At 47.5% G+C, this 18,509-nt stretch overlaps 5 protein-coding genes and 1 pseudogene across 8 annotated transcripts in view; 2 read left to right on the forward strand and 4 right to left on the reverse strand.

Moving 5' to 3' along the window:
* Positions 1-18,509, reverse strand: part of TRIAP1 (TP53 regulated inhibitor of apoptosis 1) — a 252,413-nt gene that overhangs the window by 78,537 nt on the left and 155,367 nt on the right. The window lies entirely within an intron of this gene.
* CABP1 (calcium binding protein 1) overlaps positions 1-18,509 on the forward strand; it is a 219,151-nt gene that overhangs the window by 64,757 nt on the left and 135,885 nt on the right. The gene's annotated exons all lie outside the window — the stretch shown is intronic.
* Positions 1-18,509, reverse strand: part of SRSF9 (serine and arginine rich splicing factor 9) — a 298,394-nt gene that overhangs the window by 61,114 nt on the left and 218,771 nt on the right. The gene's annotated exons all lie outside the window — the stretch shown is intronic.
* The window catches only part of COQ5 (coenzyme Q5, methyltransferase), a 158,687-nt gene that overhangs the window by 12,956 nt on the left and 127,222 nt on the right, over positions 1-18,509 (reverse strand). Inside the window, exons 2-4 of one of the 2 annotated variants that reach the window (XM_050748108.1) lie at positions 13,194-13,405; positions 4,364-4,513; positions 1,011-1,232 (exon numbers count right to left, since the gene is read on the reverse strand). In XM_050748108.1, coding sequence (XP_050604065.1) covers positions 1,011-1,232; positions 4,364-4,513; positions 13,194-13,395 — 574 coding nt within the window. In that variant the 5' untranslated portion in view covers positions 13,396-13,405. Of the gene's footprint in view, positions 1-1,010; positions 1,233-4,363; positions 4,514-13,193; positions 13,414-18,509 lie in introns of those variants that run through there. The other variant, XM_050748107.1, reaches the window with a different exon arrangement.
* On the reverse strand, positions 4,520-7,139 carry LOC126930719 (60S ribosomal protein L29-like; annotated as a pseudogene).
* RNF10 (ring finger protein 10) overlaps positions 17,235-18,509 on the forward strand; it is a 46,835-nt gene continuing 45,560 nt past the window's right edge. For both annotated transcript variants that reach the window (XM_050747909.1, XM_050747910.1), the window contains exon 1: positions 17,235-17,891. In XM_050747909.1, the coding sequence (XP_050603866.1) occupies positions 17,735-17,891 (157 nt within the window). In that variant the 5' untranslated portion in view covers positions 17,235-17,734. The remainder of the gene's footprint in view (positions 17,892-18,509) is intronic.

An 18,509-nucleotide genomic window follows, 5' to 3' on the forward strand; every position in this document is an offset into this window, starting at 1 on the left:
TCTGAGAAACAGATGCTGAGGTGGCCCATGGAGTGTAATAGTGTTTTGTGTGTGGCAGGGGAAACACAGAGAAGGCAAAGGGAGAGGAAGAAAGACGGAGCAAGAAAAGCCTTTAGACCTTAATGCAGATCTGACAAAGCCTCAGCCTACCCAATAGGGACCTCTGGAACAAAGGCTGGCTGTTAAAGAGTCCTGCCTGGAAAATATCCAGGCCCTACTAGTCCCACAGTGTTCAGTCACTGGCTGGGGGCTGCCACAAAAGAGCCTGGCCTCCCTTGGAAGCTGAAGCAGACACTGATGGTGCTAACAGGTGGAGGCTGCTAGCTAACTGCACTCCTTGTGGCTGAAGGGCAAGTTATTTCTTTTTTTATTTTTTAAATTTCTTTAGAGACAGGGTCTCGCTGTGTCACTCAGACTGGGGTACAGAGGTGCAATCACAGCTCACTGTAGCCTGGAACTCTTGGGCTCAAGTAATTCTCCCATCTTGGCCTCCCAAAGTTCTGAGATAATGGGCATGAGCCATGGGCCCAGCCAAAAGTTCTTTCTTTACAGGAGATGAGAGGTCCAGTTGCACAGCAATCAAACTATCCTAGCATGGACAGGAGAATGGAATGGTTCAAGAATGGGAATGATACAACGAGGTCACCCTGAAGCTGCTGGGAAATTATAGCAAAACTTCTGTCTCAGGGTCTGAGAGCTGAGATCCAAAGATTCAACTCCAATTTGGGATGTGCCACTGAGAAGTTGTGTGACCTGGGTAAGATTCTTGACTTATTTGGGATCTAGTGATCCCAGTCACATAGGGCTGGGTAAGCTCACTCAATGGGCTGCTATGCATGAATAATGCATATAACAGCATACAAACTAGATTCAGCCAGGCAAATCATCTTCAACTTGCCCATCTGTAAGTTTCTGAAAGCCAAAAGATAAAGCATTTCAGTATTTTACACACTCCACCTCATTCTATAAAGATACGAACACTTCCCGTGTCTGCCTTCTGCCGGACTCACCAGCTCTGTATCCTCCAGCCAAGGCTTTCTGCTTTCCAACCTTTAGCATCTCCTTGTTGATGTCACACACCACGACACGAGACCCGCCCAAGGAATCTTCTTCATTCTGGTACTTTTTGGCAATTTCTTCCCAGGATAAATTTTGTTGGGCCCTTAACTGCCTCTTCTGTTTACTCTGATGCTGGGACTGAACATAATTAAGGAACCGGAATGCAATGTCACCTGTGGGAAGCCAACAGGAGGAAAGATGCAGACTAAAACAAAAACAAAAAAGGAAGAAACAGCATTTCCTAAAACCCAAAGGGGTAACAGAGGCACCGGAGTACCTGTGTTAGCTAACTGGACTCAGTGTGGTTTTTGAAAGCCAAGTCCTTTCTTCTTTTTGTTAGAGACAGGGTCTCACTCCATCACCCTGGCTGGAGTGCAGAGGCACAATCATAGCTGAGTGTGTGAACTCCTTTCAACACTAACTTTTTTTTTTTAATTGAAAAAATTGGGCCAGGTTTATGCCTGCAATCTCAGCACTTTGGGAGGCTGAGACTGGTGGATCACCTGAGGTCAGGAGCCTGAGACCAGCCTGGCCAACATGGCGAAACCTCGTCTCTACTAAAAATACAAAAATTAGCCAGGCGTGATGGCAGGCGCCTGTAATCCCAGCTACTCGGGAGGCTAGGGCAGGAGAATTGCATGAACTTGGGAAACGGAGGTTGCAGTGAGCTGAGATAGCGCCATTGCACTCCAGCCTGGGTGACAAAAGCAGAACTCTGTCTCAAAAAAAAAAAAAAATTAACTAAAATAAAAACTGAAAATCAAGTGTTTATAATACCATGACCTAGTAAATATTGTTCAGGACAAATCCAGTGCTTTCTAGAATCCTATTTCCTTTCTGTTTTCTCTCTTTTCTATATTTTCTTTTTTTTTTTTTTTTTTTTTTTGAGACGGAGTCCCGCTCTGCCGCCCAGGCTGGAGTGCAGTGGCCAGATCTCAGCTCACTGCAAGCTCCGCCTCCCGGGTTTATGCCATTCTCCTGCCTCAGCCTCCCAAGTAGCTGGGACTACAGGCGCCCACCACCTCGCCCGGCTAGTTTTTTGTATTTTTCAGTAGAGACGGGGTTTCCCCATGTTAGCCAGGATGGTCTCGATCTCCTGACCTTGTGATCCGCCCGTCTCGGCCTCCCAAAGTGCTGGGATTACAGGCTTGAGCCACCACGCCCGGCCTCTTTTCTATATTTTCTTTCTTTCTTTCTTTCTTTTTTTGAGACGGAGTTTCTGCTCTTGTTGCCCAGGCTGGAGTGCAATGGCACCATCTCAGCTCACCGCAACCTCTGCCTCCCAGGTTCAAGTGATTCTCCTGCCTCAGCCTCCCAAGTAGCTGGGATCACAGGCATGTGCCACCGAACCTGGCTAATTTTGTATTTTTAGTAGAGATAGGGTTTCATCATGTTGGTCAGGTGGGTCTTGAACTCTTGACCTGTCAGTGATCTACCTGCCTCGGCCTCCCAAAGTGCTGGGATTACAGGCATGGGCCATTGTGCCTGGCCCTATATTTCCTTTCTTATAATGCTGTTTCTGGCTGGGCTCGGTGGTTCATGCCTGTGACCCCAGCACTTCAGGCTTCAGGAGGCTCAGGTAGGCAGATTGCTTGAGCCCAGAGTTTTGAGACCAGCCTCGGTAACATGGTGAAACCCAGTCTCTATGGAAAAAATTACAAAAATTAGCCAGGTGTGGGACACATGCCTGTATTCCTAGCTATTTGGGAGGCTGAGATGGGAAGATTACTTGAGCCCTGGAGGGTGGAGGTTGCAGTAAGCTGAGATGACGCCACCACACTCCAGCCTGGGCAAAGGTGCGAGACCATTTCCAAAAAAAAAAAGTTGTTTCCTTGCCTTTGTTTTTCTTACACTATTTTCAAGAAATATATCCTTGTTTCTCCCATATGTCTAACCAATTAGGTATTCTCCAGTCATTTTTTATATCTTTTTTTTTTTTTTTTTTTTTTCTGAGACAGAGGCTCATTCTGTTCCCAGGCTAGAGTGCAGTAGCACGATCCCAGCTCACTGCAACCTCCACCTCCCAAGTTAAAACCTGCCTCCAAGCTGGGTTACAAAACGCCTGGCCAATTTTTTTTTTTTTTTTTTTTTTTTTTTGAGACTCACCTGTTGCCCAGGCTGGAGTGCAGTGGCGCGATCTCGGCTCACTGCAAGCTCCGCCTCCCGGGTTCCCGAGTAGCCACCGCGGGATTTTTACAGGTGGGGTTTCATGTGGCTCACCTGACCTTGTGATCCGCCCGCCTGGCCAAAATTTTGAGCCACCGTATTTTTTAGTAGAGACGGGGTTTTACCATGTTGGCCAGGATCGTCTCGATCTCTTGACCTCGTGATCCAACCGCTTCGAGCTCCCAAAGTGCTGAGATTACAGGTGTGAGCCACTGCGTCCGGCTATCGCCCGACAAATTTTTGTATTTTTAGTAGAGACAGGGTTTCATCATGTTGGCCAGACTGGTCTTGAACTCCTAACCTCAGGTGATCTGCCTGCCCCGGCCTCCCAAAGTGCTAGGATTATAGGTGTGAGCCACCACGTCCAGTCTCTAATGTAATTTAACATGTACAATGACATCACCAAGATGCATTGTGTAAAACCATGATATTTTTCTCTCCAAATGCTCAGTGTACAGGAAGTAACAAAGGACCGTGCACAAACAAACTTTTGATATCCGATGTGACAGCAAATCAAGCAGAAAAGGCAGCCTCGAAAACTTATATAAAGTAATAAAAGGCTTCCCCCATCCCCTAAAAAAGAGGAAAAGGGAAAAAGAGAGGAAAAGCTAATCTGTGTATTTTAGAAATGTAACAGGCAGCTAGGCACAGTTGCTCACACCTTTAATCCCAGCACTTTGGGAGGCCAAGGCACATGTATCATGAGGTCAGGAGTTCAAGACCAGTCTGACCAAGATGGTGGAACCCTGTCTCTACTAACAATACAAAAATTAGCCAGGCGTGGTGGTGCATGTCTGTAATCCCAGCTACTCAGGAGGCTGAGGCAGAGAATTGCTTGAACTCAGGAGGCAGAGGTTGCAGTGCGCCGAGATTACAAAAACATGACAGGCACAAAACTGTCATTCTACGTTTTTGAATGATATTCAGTCAAAAAGATAAGTGCATGCCTTTCTTAGAAGCTATAAATATGCTGATTTTCAATTACATCTTCAGCCTAGTGTTAGGTGAGCTAGCTCACTACAGGAAGCTGAGGCAAAGAATTGCTTGAACTTGGGAGGCAGAAGCTGCAGTGAGCCGAGATTACAAATTTCTGTAAAACATGCTCAATGGTAGGGAAGGATACCAAACTCAACATTACCTGTGCCTCCAGCAACATCAAGCAGCTGGGTCCCAGGAAGTGGGCGCATCTTCCAGAGCAGCAAATCCTTCCAAACACGATGGATACCAAGACTCATCATATCATTCATCACATCATACTTCTTAGCCACACTTTCAAACACCTGATAGACTGACATGGGAGAAACACACACAATAGTGCTATTAATAGTATTCACTTAGAAAAATTCTTAACAAAAAAGGAGGAAGCTTTTTTCCCCTGAAATGACCTGTCTTTGCAAGGTGAAACTAAGTCGTAATGCTTGATGCCCAAATCAACACCTTAACATTACTTTATTGATTTATTTATTTTTCCTGCCTCAGATTTATTTGTACAAATAGCACAGGAGGACCCCAGCCCCATGCAGACGGCAGTCCAGGGGGATCGCACCAGTCCTTCTGTCCTCACGTTGGCAGACAGATATCTATTCTGAAGCCTTTGTAGGGGTCTGGGCACCTTTGGGAGCCTAAGCTGGAACTGAGGCTGGAGCTGCAGCCTGGGCCTTGGTTTGATCTTTGGCCTTGGCCTGATCTTTGGCCTTTGACCGAGACAGCCTGACCCCCTTGGCAATGCAGGCACAAGCACACTTCCCAAGCTAGGGGTGGGCAATGTAAGCAAGTGGATCAAGCTTGCGGCTGACACCCTTTGGGATCTTGGGCTTAACCTCCTTGAGCTTTACAAGGGCCTTGATAGCCTCGGCACGTGCACTCATGGCCTCGGCACTGTTGGCCTGCATCTTTTTTAGGTCCTTCTTGTCGTGCTTCTTGGCAAAGCTCATGTTCCTCAGGAACTTGGGGTCCACCTCCTTAAGAGATTCTTATCTAGCCGGGCACGGAGGCTCACGCCTGTAATCCCAGCATTTTGGGAGGCTGAGGTGGGCGCATCGTGAGGTCAATGGTTCAAGACCAGACTGGCCAACATGGTGAAATCTCGCCTCTACTAAAAATACAAAAATTAGCCGGGCGTGGTGGTGGGCACCTATAATCCCAGCTACTAGGGAGGCTGAGGCAGGAGAACTGGTTGAAGCCGGGAGGCGAAGGTTGCAGTGAGCCACGACTGCGCCATTGCACTCCAGCCTGGGCAACAGAGCGAGACTCCACCTCAAAAAAAAAAAAAAAAAAAGGGGATTCATATCTTTGTGATCGGGGTTTCTTGATACCATTTCTGTGCCATTTTCAGGACTGGTTGTGTGTGGTGTGGTTCTTCGACTTGGGCATGTCTGCCCTGGTCCTCTCTGCAGCCTGCTCCCTGCTGCTGCTCCTAAGTCATGGATGGCATCACATTACCTCTTTAATAAGAGGCTTAAATGTATTTCATGGGAGAAATCAACCTCTTTTCTGCTGTCTTAATTATCATTACTTAGAACTACTACTTTGTAATAATGCCATACATATACTTGGTACTAAATAAGATGTTTCTGTTTCTTAAAGAATAGGGTGGGAGAAATCGGAATTTTTCTCATGGTTATTATAATAAAAGACAAGATCCATTAGAAAGATGCATACAGAGCACGGTGGCTCTTGCCTGGAATCCCAGCACTTTGGGAGGCCGAGGGGGGCGATTCACTTGAGGACAGGAGTTCAAGACCAGCCTGGCCAACATGGCAAAACCCTGTCTCTAGTAAAAACACAAAAATTAGCAGGGCATGGTGGCGCACATCTGTAATCCCAGCTACTCGGGTGGCTGTGGCAGGAGAATCACTTGAACCTGGGAGGTAGAGGTTACAGTGAGCTGAAATTGGACCACTGCATTCCAGCCTGGGCGACAGAGAGAGACTCTGTTTCAAAATAAAGATGAAAGATGCGTGAGTAATGGATGGAAAGACCTTGGCTCATGTCTGCCTTATCACTGAGAAGAACCTCAGGTACAATTTGGTGGATACCTAGCCAAATGCCAAGCTGTGAATCAGGGCTAAGTCACAATTTAGAGGGCTCTCGTGAGTCTTCTCCATAGGATCAACACAGACTGTGGAATCTGGGATAGCTAAAGAGAGAAAGAGTCTACTATCCAAGACTCTCAGAAGCGTTTCCCTTTAATTTTTTTTTTATTTGAGACTGAGTCTCGCTCTGTCACCCAGGCTGGAGTGCAGTGGCGCTATCTTGGCTCACTGCAAGCTCCACCTTCCGGGTTCATGCCATTCTCTTGCCTCAGCCTCTCGAGTAGCTGGGACTACAGGCACCTGCCACCACGCCCAGCTAATTTTTTGTATTTTTAGTAGAGACGGGTTTTCACCGTGTTAGCCAGGATGGTCTTGATCTCCTAACCTCGTGATCTGCCCGCCTCGGACTCCCAAAGTGCTGGGATTACAGGCGTGAGCCACCGCACCCGGCCTTAAAGTTACCTGTTTTTCACCTCAGTTTCTCTGCCTGTAAGATGACTATATCAGTGCCAGCTCCCTACCTCCCTGCCAGAAGGCTGAAATGGATAATGAAGAGGAGATGCTTTGAGTTCCTCAGATGAAATGTGCTGCACAGGATCCAAAACATGACACTCTTCTGCTGAATCAGACTACAGAGCCCGCCTTTAACTCAATCTTCAATGTCTATTCCCAACCTTCGGATTTTCAAGTGCACTCTTTCCTTTTTTTTAAAATTTTTTGGGGGGACTGAGTCTTGCTCTGTCGCCCAGGATGGAGTACAGTGGCACAATCTCAGCTGACTGCAACCTCCTTCTCCCGGGTTCAAGTGATTCTCCTGCCTCAGCCTCCCGTAGCTGCGATTACAGGCCCTTGCCACCATGCCCATCTAATTTTTTTTTTTTTTTTTTGAGACGGAGTCTCGCTCTGTTGCCCAGGCTGGAGTGCAGTGGCCGGATCTCAGCTCACTGCAAGCTCCGCCTCCCGGGTTCACGCCATTCTCCGGCCTCAGCCTCCCGAGTAGCTGGGACTACAGGCGCCCGCCACCTCGCCCGGCTAGTTTTTTGTATTTCTTAATAGAGATGGGGTTTCACTGTGTTAGCCAGGATGGTTTCGATCTCCTGACCTCGTGATCCGCCCGTCTTGGCCTCCCAAAGTGCTGGGATTACAGGCTTGAGCCACCGCGCCCGGCCCTAATTTTTTATTTTATTTTATTTTATTTTTTATTTTTTTGAGACGGAGTCTCGCTCTGTCGCCCAGGCTGGAGTGCAGTGGCGCGATCTTGGCTCACTGCAACCTCCGCCCCCCAGGTTCATGCCATTCTCCTGCCTCAGCCTCCTGAGTAGCTGGGACTACAGGCGCCCGCCACTGCGCCCGGCTAATTTTTTTTGTATTTTTAGTAGAGACGGGGTTTCACTGTGTTAGCCAGGATGGTCTCGATCTCCTGACCTTGTGATCCGCCCGTCTCGGCCTCCCAAAGTGCTGGGATTACAGGCGTGAGCCACTGCGCCCGGCCTTAATTTTTTATTTTTAGTACAGATGGAGTTTCGCCGTGTTGGCCAGCTGGTCTCAAACTCCTGACCTCATGATCCGCCCACCTCAGTCTCCCAAAGTGCTGGGATTACAGGAGTGAGCCACCACGCCCAGGCTGCTCTTTACTTTTGAGAGTCTTTTGGGGTATCTGGGGGACACTAAGGCTAACCTCACTCAGTATAAATAGTCCTTGCTGGCATGGTGGTACACACCTGGAGTGCCAGCTACTTGGGGAGCTAATGAGAGAGGACTGCTTGAACCCAGGAGTTCAAGGCTGCAGTGTGCAATGATTGTGCCTCTGAATAGCCATTGTGCTCCGGCCTGGGCAGCATAGTGAGACCTTGTCTCAAAAATAAATAAAAAAAATAGTCCTGGCTTGGCATGTTCCAATATGCATGAATTTCAGTTACTGTGGTTTAGCTAAATAACACCAGTCCCCCAACACCACGATTCAAGTACAATGGTATATTAAATGTGAGTAATTACAGAAAGTACATTCTTTAGTCTACAAATCACTATGTAAATAACAGATATACCGCTGATCAGCAACCAATCATGCACTTCTTTCACAGACTTTAGGTGACTGGTTACTGCACCAGTTACTCAGTTCACAGACAGCAAAGCATGTACTTGTACTGCCTCCTTATCTTTCAGTGAAAAAACCCATGTGGCATAACTGGATAAATGAAAGAGGGAGGCCGGGCACGGTGGCTCAAGCCTGTAATCCCAGCACTTTGGGAGGCCGAGACAGGCGGATCACTAGGTCAGGAGATCGAGACTATCCTGGCTAACACGGTGAAACCCCGTCTCTACTAAAAAATACAAAAAACTAGCCGGGCGAGGTGGCGTGCGCCTGTAGTCCCAGCTACTCGGGAGGCTGAGGCAGGAGAATGGCGTAAACCCAGAAGGCAGAGCTTGCAGTGAGCTGAGACCAGGCCACTGCACTCCAGCCTGGGCGACAGAGCCAGACTCCGTCCCAAAAAAAAAAAAAAAAAAGGAAAGAGGGAATTGAGCAACAAAAATGAAAATGCTGATAATGCTGGAAGTGAAATTCAAATTGAGTGTCAGTGGAGTTATAGGAGAAATAGATGACTGTGGGAATTTTGACAGTGCTGCCACTGGAGACTCTAGACATACAGTCAGAGGAACTGCAGGAAAATGAACTTACCAACATATACAAGAAATGGAGCTGTGACAAAAAAAGTTGAAGATGTCCCAGAAGAAGTGATGCCAGCAAAAACTTTCACATTAAAGGAGTTCTTGGAGGTATTTCATAACATTGAAAGCACAAAGGATAAAATATTAGAAGTAGATAAAAACTTAGAAAGAAATATGGCAATTTGCCAAGGCATAAAAAAAGCTATTTCATATGACAAGAAGGTGGCAAACAGTGCTCAAACTACTCTTGGGAAATTTTTTACAAGGAAATAACAAGAATTTAATTCTCACGGTTTCTAATTTTTTATTAGATTTTTTTTTTCTTTTTTTTGAGACAGTCTCACTCTGTCGCCCAGGCTAGAGTGCAGTGGCACAATCTCGGCTCACTACAACCTCCACCTCCCCGGTTCAAGCAATTTGCCTGCCTCAACCTCCCAATTAGCTGTGATTACAGGCGTGCGCCACCACACTTGGCTAATTTTTTTTTGTATTTTTAGTAGAGATGAGGTTTCACCATGGTGGCCAGGCTGGTCTCGAACTCTTGACTTCAAGTGATCTGCCTACCTCGGCCTCTCAGAGTGCTGGAATTACAGGTGTGAAAGATCGCACCTGGCCATAAATAAATATCAACTTTGGTATACATTTTTTCATTTCACTATACATTTATAACTGACAGGGTTTTTGATGGTTGATAATTTTTAAAGGTCATAGAACAATTGTAATTTTTCCCATTGATTAAGGTCATTGCGTATGACTTCAGCTTGCACATTTTCAGTCATGCATTACTGTGCAAAGCGAGGACTGTCTGTACTGCAATCTCAGTCCCCAATCTGGAATTCGTATTTAGTTCAGCAGTTAACTTCTTCCCTGCTTGCCACTGTACGAAATGTTGATTATACATTGTAAAGCACAAAACAGAAGTTAGGCATTATTACTATCATTACTAATTACTGGGTAAGAGCATACACTTTGGAAGTAACCCACCTGAATTCAAATCTCAGCTCTGCCACTTATTAGCAGAATCTTGGGCAAGTGATTTAATGTATTTGTTTCACATTTTTTCTTTCTTTCTTTCTTTTTTTCTTTGAGAGGAGTTTTGCTGTTGTTGCCCAGGCTGGAGTGCAATGGCACAATGTGGGCTCACCAAAACCTCCCCTTCCCAGGTTCAAGGGGTTCTCCTACTCCAGCCTCCCAAGTACCTGGGAATACAGGCATGCACCACCATGCCAGGCTAATTTTGTATTTTCAGTAGAGACGGGGATTTCTCCATGTTAGTCAGGCTGGTCTGGAACTCCCGACCTCAGATGATCCACCTGCCTCGGCCTTCCAAAGTGCTGGGATTACAGGTGTGAGTTACTGTGCCCGGACTCACATTTTATTTACTTATAAAATTGGGCTATGGTGGGCGCGGTGGCTCCCGCCTGTAATCCCAGCACTTTGGAAGGCCGAGGCGGGTGGATCATGAGGTCAGGAGATCGAGACCATCCTGGCTAACATGGTGAAACCCTGTCTCTACTGAAAAAAAAATACAAAAAAGTAGCTAGGCGTGGTGGCGGGTGCCTGTAGCCCCAGCTACTTGGGAGGCTGAGGCAGGAGAATGGCGTGAAGCCTGGAGTCGGAGCTTGCAGTGAGCCGAGATGGCGCCACTGCACTCCAGCTTGGGCGACAGAGCAAGACTCCATCTCAAAAAAAAAAAGAAACCCCGTCTCTACTAAAAATACAAAAACAGGGCCCAGTGGCAGACACCTATAATCCCAGCTACTTGAGAGGCTGAGACAGGAGAATCACTTGAACCTGGGAGGTGGAGGTTGCAGTGAGCCAAGATCAAACCACTGGACTCCAGCCTGGGCAATAGAGCGAGACTCCATCTCGAAAAAAAACTGGGCTAATAGTTCTTATCCTACAGTTTTATTTATAAGAATTAATGTGAAGTATTTTAGAAAGTTTCAGGACCTTAATAAGTGCTTGCTACTGCACTTGACTAGTCTTAAAAGTAAAAAATAAAATAAAATGAAATGGTTGGTATTATTGTACTTGGCTCCACTTATTTCATTCCATAAGCAGTTATCAAGCTCCTAATGTGCATCAAGCACTGAGGAAATAGGAATGAATGAACCACTGTCCTGGCTTTCTGGCCATTCAGTCATCTGAAACAAATAATAATTTGAATTTGACATTCAAAGTGTTAAAGTAGCGCTATGTATTAGCAAGGTTGAGGTGGGTAGACTTTAAGGGGATGGGAAATTCCACTGTGGGCATTTCCTGGGTGACTCAGTAAAGAAACCTCTCAGAGCCTCACCTTATATCTCTGTAAAATGGGCCAATTCCTTCATCATTATAAATAGTACTAGTAGAGTTTAAAAACACTCCTTTTCCTTTCCTATGCCTGTGGCACAGTGCTGACAAAAAGAAACTGCTCAACATTATTGAACAATTACTAAATGCCAGGGACTGTTTAAAGTGCTTTCATATATCAAGTATTCTGATACTCACAAGAACTCGGAGAAGAAGGGTTACTATTAGTCCTACTTGACAAATTTGGAAGCTGAGGCACACAGAAGATAGTTTCTCTCCTTCCTTCCTTCCTTTCTTTCTTTCTTAACAGGCTGGGGGTGGTGGCTCATGCCTGTAATCCCAGCACTTTGGTAGGCCAAGGCGGCTGGATCACCTGTTCGAGACCAGCCTGACCAACATGGAGAAACCCCGTCTTTACTAAAAATACAAAATTAGTCGGGCATGGTGGCGCATGCCTGTAATCCCAGCTACTCGGGAGGCTGAGGCAGGAGAATCATTTGAACCCAGGAGGCTGAGGTGCAGTGAGCCAAGACTGTTCCATTGCACTCCAGCCTGGGCAACAAGAGAGAAACTCCGTCTCAAAATAAATAAAAAATAAATAAATAAATAAATAAACAAACAAACAAACAAAACAAAAAAACCTATTTTTCTCTAGAGATAAAGAACGTGGGCTTCAAACTCTGATTAAACTGGGTTTGAATACTGGTTCCGCCACTTACTAGATATGTTCCAACCGGGCAACTTCTTGCTTAACCTTTAAGTCTCAATTTCCTTACGTGTAATATGGTAATAACAATACACACAACTGGAATGTTGAAAATGAGAAATGAAGCCGGGCGCGGTGGCTCAAGCCTGTAATCCCAGCACTTTGGGAGGCTGAGACGGGCGGATCACAAGGTCAGGAGATCGAGACCATCCTGGCTAACACGGTGAAACCCCGTCTCTACTAAAAAATACAAAAAACTAGCCGGGCGAGGTGGCGGGCGCCTGTGGTCCCAGCTACTCCGGAGGCTGAGGCAGGAGAATGGCGTAAACCCGGGAGGCGGAGCTTGCAGTGAGCTGAGATCCGGCCACTGCACTCCAGCCTGGGCGACAGAGCCAGACTCAGTCTCAAAAAAAAAAAAAGAAAATGAGAAATGAAAATAATGTCTGTACGTTGCCTGGCACATCACAAACGCTCAGTTGATGGGATTTAGTCATCATTATTCTGCTTTTAAAAAGGGGGCGTCTGGCCGGGCGCGGTGGCTCACGCCTGTAATCCCAGCACTTTGGGAGGCCGAGGCGGGCGGATCACAAGGTCAGGAGATCGAGACTATCCTGGCTAACACGGTGAAACCCCGTCTCTACTAAAAATACAAAAAATTAGCCGGGCGCGGTTGTGGGCGCCTGTAGTCCCAGCTACTCGGGAGGCTGAGGCAGGAGAATGGCGTGAACCCGGGAGGCGGAGCTTGCAGTGAGCCGAGATCGCGCCACTGCACTCCAGCCTGGGCGACAGAGCGAGACTCCGTCTCAAAAAAAAAAAAAAAAAAAAAAAAAAAGGGGGGCGTCTGGCTGGGCGCGGTGGCTCTCGCCTGTAATCCCAGCATTTTGGGAGGCCGAGGTGGATGAATCACCTGACGTCAGGAGTTCGAAACCAGCCTCATGAAACCCCATCTCTGGCAAGAATACAAAAAAGTTAGCCGGGCGTGGTGGCGGGCGCCTGTAATCCCAGCTACTTGGGAGGCTGAGGCAGGAGAATCGCTTGAACCCGGGAGCCGCAGGTTGCACTGAGCCAAAATCGCGCCATTGCACTCCAGCCTGGGCAACAAGAGCGAAATTCCGTCACAAAAAAAGAAAAAAGAAAAAAAAGAAATCAGAACTGCACAGACAACAACACTGGAACTAATTGGATGTTAAATCAACCCCAACTGGCCAGAAGAAACCAGACCGTGGACGGTCAGATCCCTCCATCCGCCCTCTCGCCCCTTTCACCTTTGCCCCCCTTCTCCTCTTCCGGCACAGTCTCAAACCCGAAGTGCGTTTCCGTTGCCCGCTTCTCTTGGGACAAGAGCCGAGCACTTAGTGGGGCCCCTGGCCAAGAGCTACGAAGCCCGAGGAGCTGGCAGCCCCGCATCGCCCGCGACCACCCACGGCCGCAATAGCTCCATAGAGCGCAGCTCTTGGGGGCAGCCATCTTGGTAGTCGAGTGACAAGGGCCAGAGAGTACGCCTTGTTGCGTCACTAGACGAACGACGGCGGCTGGCGGGAAACATTATTAGCCGAACGCGCCCTGAAATCTGATACACAGTTGTACGGGCAAAATCTCTAGGATCCAGAGGGTAGTCTTTAAGTATCGGAAATCTCTTCCTCTCTCTCTTCTCTGATTGAATTTACAATTCACCAGGAATGAGGGGAGCTCAGGGGAGCCCCGAGTCACCTCTTAGCGGCTATGTCTCTGAATCTGGCTAGGCAGAAGAGTACTAACTCGCAAGATATCCAGGAACTCTTGTTTTCTTGTGCAGAAGGGAGAAATTGAGGCATGGTGTGATTAAAAAGCCAAGATCACGGGGCCAATTCCTGCACACTTTGTTGAGCGTAAGAATCACTTGGTTTAAGTTTTAAAATGAAGATTCCTGGGTTCCCAACTACCAGAGATTTTGAATCAGTAAATCTGACATATATCCCTTTAATCTCTATTTAAACAAATTTCTCTGGTGATTCTGATGCAAGAGATTTGCAGACCATTCTTGAGAAACATATGCTAGACTACTCTGAAAAATAAACATACTACGGGCAGACTTCATTGGTCTGTCCGTTTTATGAACCTAGGAAGCTCATAAATGGGAACGAAAGCTCAAGTATCCACTTAGCAAGCCAGAACCACCACTCACACTTGGTCTCCTGCTGACACAAAGCTACATTCCTAGCTCCAACTGGCATGTCATGGGTGTTTTACTTCAGCCCCAGATTTTCAGTCTTTTTTTAATGGAAAGGGTAATGTAGACCGTCTTGTGCAAAATAAAGAATGGACGTTGTTGAGTTTTGCTTGGATTACTGTATGTTTCTGCTTTCATTCCATTTTAAATGTATGTTTCCTGTAAATATTTCACGAGGAGAAAGCGCCAATAGAAGAAACTATTTTGAAACGAAAATTCTCTTCCTGGTTTAATATAGCCTGACAGATGGACACCTACCGCTTTCGTTTGGGAAGTACTGCGCGGGGATTTCTGTTTCTTTTTTATTTTAAGAATGATAGAAGGTCCTCGTTGGTATAGTGATGAGAAAAAAAAAAGGAATGATACAAGGGCGAAATGATTCATCCATGTATTCATAATTCTCATGTCTTTGTTAAAAGAAATTAAGTGGCTGGGTGCAGTGGCCTGTAATCCCAACACTTTGGGAGCCCGAGGCAGGCGGATTGCATGAGGTCAGCAGTTCGAGACCAGCCTGGTTAATATGGTGAAACCCCGTCTCTGCTAAAATACAAAAATCAGCCAGAAGTGGTGATGCACACCAGTAGTCCCAGCTATTCAGGAGGCTAAAGCAGGAGAATCACTTCAACCCAGGAGTCAGAGGTTGCAGTGAGCCGAGATTGCACCACTGCACGCAAGCCTGGGTGACAGAGCGAGACTCCATCTCAAAAATAAATAAATAAATAAATAAAGTCTCATCAAAGAATCTTATCTCTTCCATATCTAGTTATATAAAAGAATGGATCTCAGGATTTGGGGCTGTTCCTTCTGCACATCAGATTAAGTATCCAGACCAACAGTATTTCACTGTTCTCTTATTTCATATGATTTGTGGGGCAAAACCTGTAAAAAGTGAAGCAGGACAAGGACTGTTGAAAGGCATTTTTTTTTTTTGAGGTGGCGTCTTGTTCTGTTGCCTAGGCTGGAGTGCAGTGACACGACCTTGGCTCACTACAACCTCTGCCTCCTGGGTTCAAGCAATCCTCCTGCCTCAGCCTCCCTGGTACCTGGGATTACAGGCACGCATCACCATGCCAGGCTAATTTTTGTATTTTTAGTAGAGATGGGGTTTCACCATGTTGGCCAGGCTGGTCTTGAACTCCTGACTTCAGATGATCTACCCGCCTCAGCCTCCCAAAGTGGTGAGCCACCACGCCTGGCGCTGATTTTTGCATTTCTAGTAGAGATGGGGTTTCACCATTTTGGCCAGACTGGTTTTATTTACTTATGTATTCATTCATTCTTTATTTTGAAACAGGATCTCACTTTGTCACCCAGTGTAGTAGCACAATCATAGCTCACTCCTTACCCTCCCAGGCTCAAGCCATCCTCCCACCTCAGCCTCCTGAGTAGCTGGGACTACAGGTGCGCACTACCACACTGGGCTGATTTTTGTATTTTTTGTCAAGACGGTTTTGCCATGTTGCCATGGCTGGTCTTAAACTTCTGGGCTTGGGCAATCCACCCACCTCAGTCTCCCAAAATGCTGGGATTATAGGTGTGAGCCACGGCACCTGGCCCTGGTCATTTCCTTAATAGCATGTCTATGTGACCTTTTGAATCTCAAACTACTGTGGTTGGAAGGGAATCGTCTGTAATTTTCCAAAGTACAAATAGGTGTGGTATGATTCCCAAAGTCTTAGTGTCTGTATCTGTAAAACATATATTTTTTGTTTTGTAATATTTAGTAGAGAATGGGTTTCACTATGTTGCTCAGGCTGGTCTCAAACTCCTAACATCAAGTGATCCTCCTGCCTCAGCCTCCCAGAATGTTGGAATTACAAGCTTGAGCCACCTCGCCTGGCCACATATATGATTTTCCTTTCTTTTTCTTTTTCTTTTTTTTTTTTTTTTTTGAGACAGAGTCTCACTCTGTCGCCCAGGCTGGAGTGCAGTGGCACAATCTCGGTTCACTGCAAGCTCCGCCTCCTGGGTTCACGCCATTCTCCTGCCTCAGCCCCCCAAGTAGCTGGGACTACAGGTGCCCGCCACCACGCCCGGCTAATTTTTTGTATTTTTAGTAGAGACGGGTTTTCACTTTGTTAGCCAGGATGGTCTCGATCTCCTGACCTCGTGATCTGCCCGCCTCGGCCTCCCAAAGTGCTGGGATTACAGGCTTGAGCCACAGCGCCCGGCCAACTAATTTTTTTAAAAATATTTTTATTCTTTAGAGTCAGGGGTCTGGCTATATTCCCCAGGCTGGTCTGGAACTCCTGGACTCCAAGGATCCTTCCACCTCTGCCTCCCAAAGTGTTGGGATTACACGCATGAACCACTCACTGCCTGCCGCCTGTTTCTGCCTCAGTCTCCTGAGTAATGGGGACCACAGGTGCACACCGCCACGCCAGGCTAAAGAAATAAAGTGCTGTACTGTATGAAGAAGTGCTGTAAAGTGATATTAAATGTAAGGTATTGTCATTATTAACGCTATTATTATTATTCCCAATGTGAGATAGACTAAGGGCCATGAATCAATTGTTATTAACGCTAGAATAAGAACCGTAAATTGGCCAGGCAGGGTGGCTCAGACTTGTAATCCCAGCACTTTGGGAGGCCGAGGTGGGTGGATCACGAGGTCAGGAGATCGAGACCATCTTGGCTAACACGGTGAAACCCCGTCTCTACTAAAAATACAAAAAATTAGCCGGGCGTGGTGGCGGGCGCCTGTAGTCCCAGCTACTCAGGAAGCTGAGGCAGGAGAATTGCGTGAACCCGGGAGGCAAGAGCTTGCAGTGAGCCGAGATCGCGCCACTGCACTCCAGCCTGGGGGACAGAGCGAGACTCCGTCTCAAAAAAAAAAAAAAAACCATAATTCAAATGAGTCTATAAAGGAGTTCCACAGGTATTCTAATGTTTGGCTACATTATTATTGGGGTATATTATTATTGTTACTGTATTTTTAGTGTATTAAGTGAAAAACCTGGACTTGGAGCAAATACAAGTCCCATTATTTGGAAAGCCCTCACAGTGGGGTTGGGACGGAGGTGGGGGAGGAAATGTTAAAAAACCCCAAATGTTAAGAGACCCGGATGTAGGCAAAAACTACATTTCCCAGAATACCGCACCCCTCTCCACTATATATAGAGTTCATCCGGGTTCTTCACGATGCTGTTTGGCGACTCGTCGCCATTCCCGGAGCAGCTCGGCCTCGGCCCAGGGGCGAGTATCCGTCGCTGTGTCGGAGACGCCTGTCCCCGACACCAGACAGCCAGCCCTCTCCCCTGCCTCGCGGCGGGAGAGCGTGTCCGGCCGGCCGGCGGGGCTCGCGCACCCTCCCTCGCCTCCCCTTCCCCCGCAGCCTCCGCCCCGCCAGGCCCGGCCCGGACTCCCGAGCCCCGGCCTCCTCCTCGTCCTCGGTCGCCGCTGCCGTCGGGCTTAACAGCCCTGTCCGCCGCTTCTCTTCCTAGTTTGAGAAGCCAAGGAAGGAAACAGGGAAAAATGTCGCCATGAAGGCCGAGAACCGCTGCCGCCGCCGACCCCCGCCGGCCCTGAACGCCATGAGCCTGGGTCCCCGCCGCTCCCGCTCCGCTCCGACCGCCGTCGCCTCCGAGGCCCCCGTTGATGCCGCTGAGCTCCCCCAACGCCGCCGCCACCGCTTCCGACATGGACAAGAACAGCGGCTCCAACAGCTCCTCCGCCTCTTCGGGCAGCAGCAAAGGGCAACAGCCGCCCCGCTCCGCCTCGGCGGGGCCAGCCGGCGAGTCTAAACCCAAGAGCGGTAAGGGCGGGCCTGCGGCAGTGGGCGGGGGCGAGTGCCCCTACTGCTGGGGAGAGTCGTTGCTCTCTTGTCTGCTGGGTTACTCGGGGACAGGCTCCACTTTCTATTATAGCCCCTACCTGCCCTTTTCCATGGCTCTCATTATTTACAGTTATGTTAATGAGCGCTGTTTTGCGTGGTTTACGTGGATCATTTACATTAACACTCAAAACTGCTCGATTAAGCAGGTACTGTTCTTATCCCAATTTTACATATAATGAGAAAGGGTAAGGTCACCCAGCTAGTATTTGGCTCACAGCAGGCCTTAAGACCTGGTTTGTGTGACTCATCAGTCCACGCTCCTAAAACTCCCAAGTTGTTCTACCCTTTAATGTTGAATTAACATTGGATAGTGTTCAAGTTTAGACGGGTGGGTGGAGCCCAAGGATCTTTCAAACTCAGATATCTTATTTAATAACCTGGTCCCAGATCCATTCCTCTGTTGAAGAGGAACTCATCCTTCAGTGGCTATTCATTGTGGGCTTAAGAGCGCAGACTATGAATTCAGTCTTTTTGGGTCCCAGTTTGCCAGACCTTGAGTGAGTGCCCCGAATTTACTTGTAAAGGTAGGTGGAGGTA

This window comes from Macaca thibetana, chromosome 11 (genome assembly GCF_024542745.1).
Source record: "Macaca thibetana thibetana isolate TM-01 chromosome 11, ASM2454274v1, whole genome shotgun sequence".
Taxonomy (NCBI): Eukaryota; Metazoa; Chordata; class Mammalia; order Primates; family Cercopithecidae; genus Macaca; species Macaca thibetana.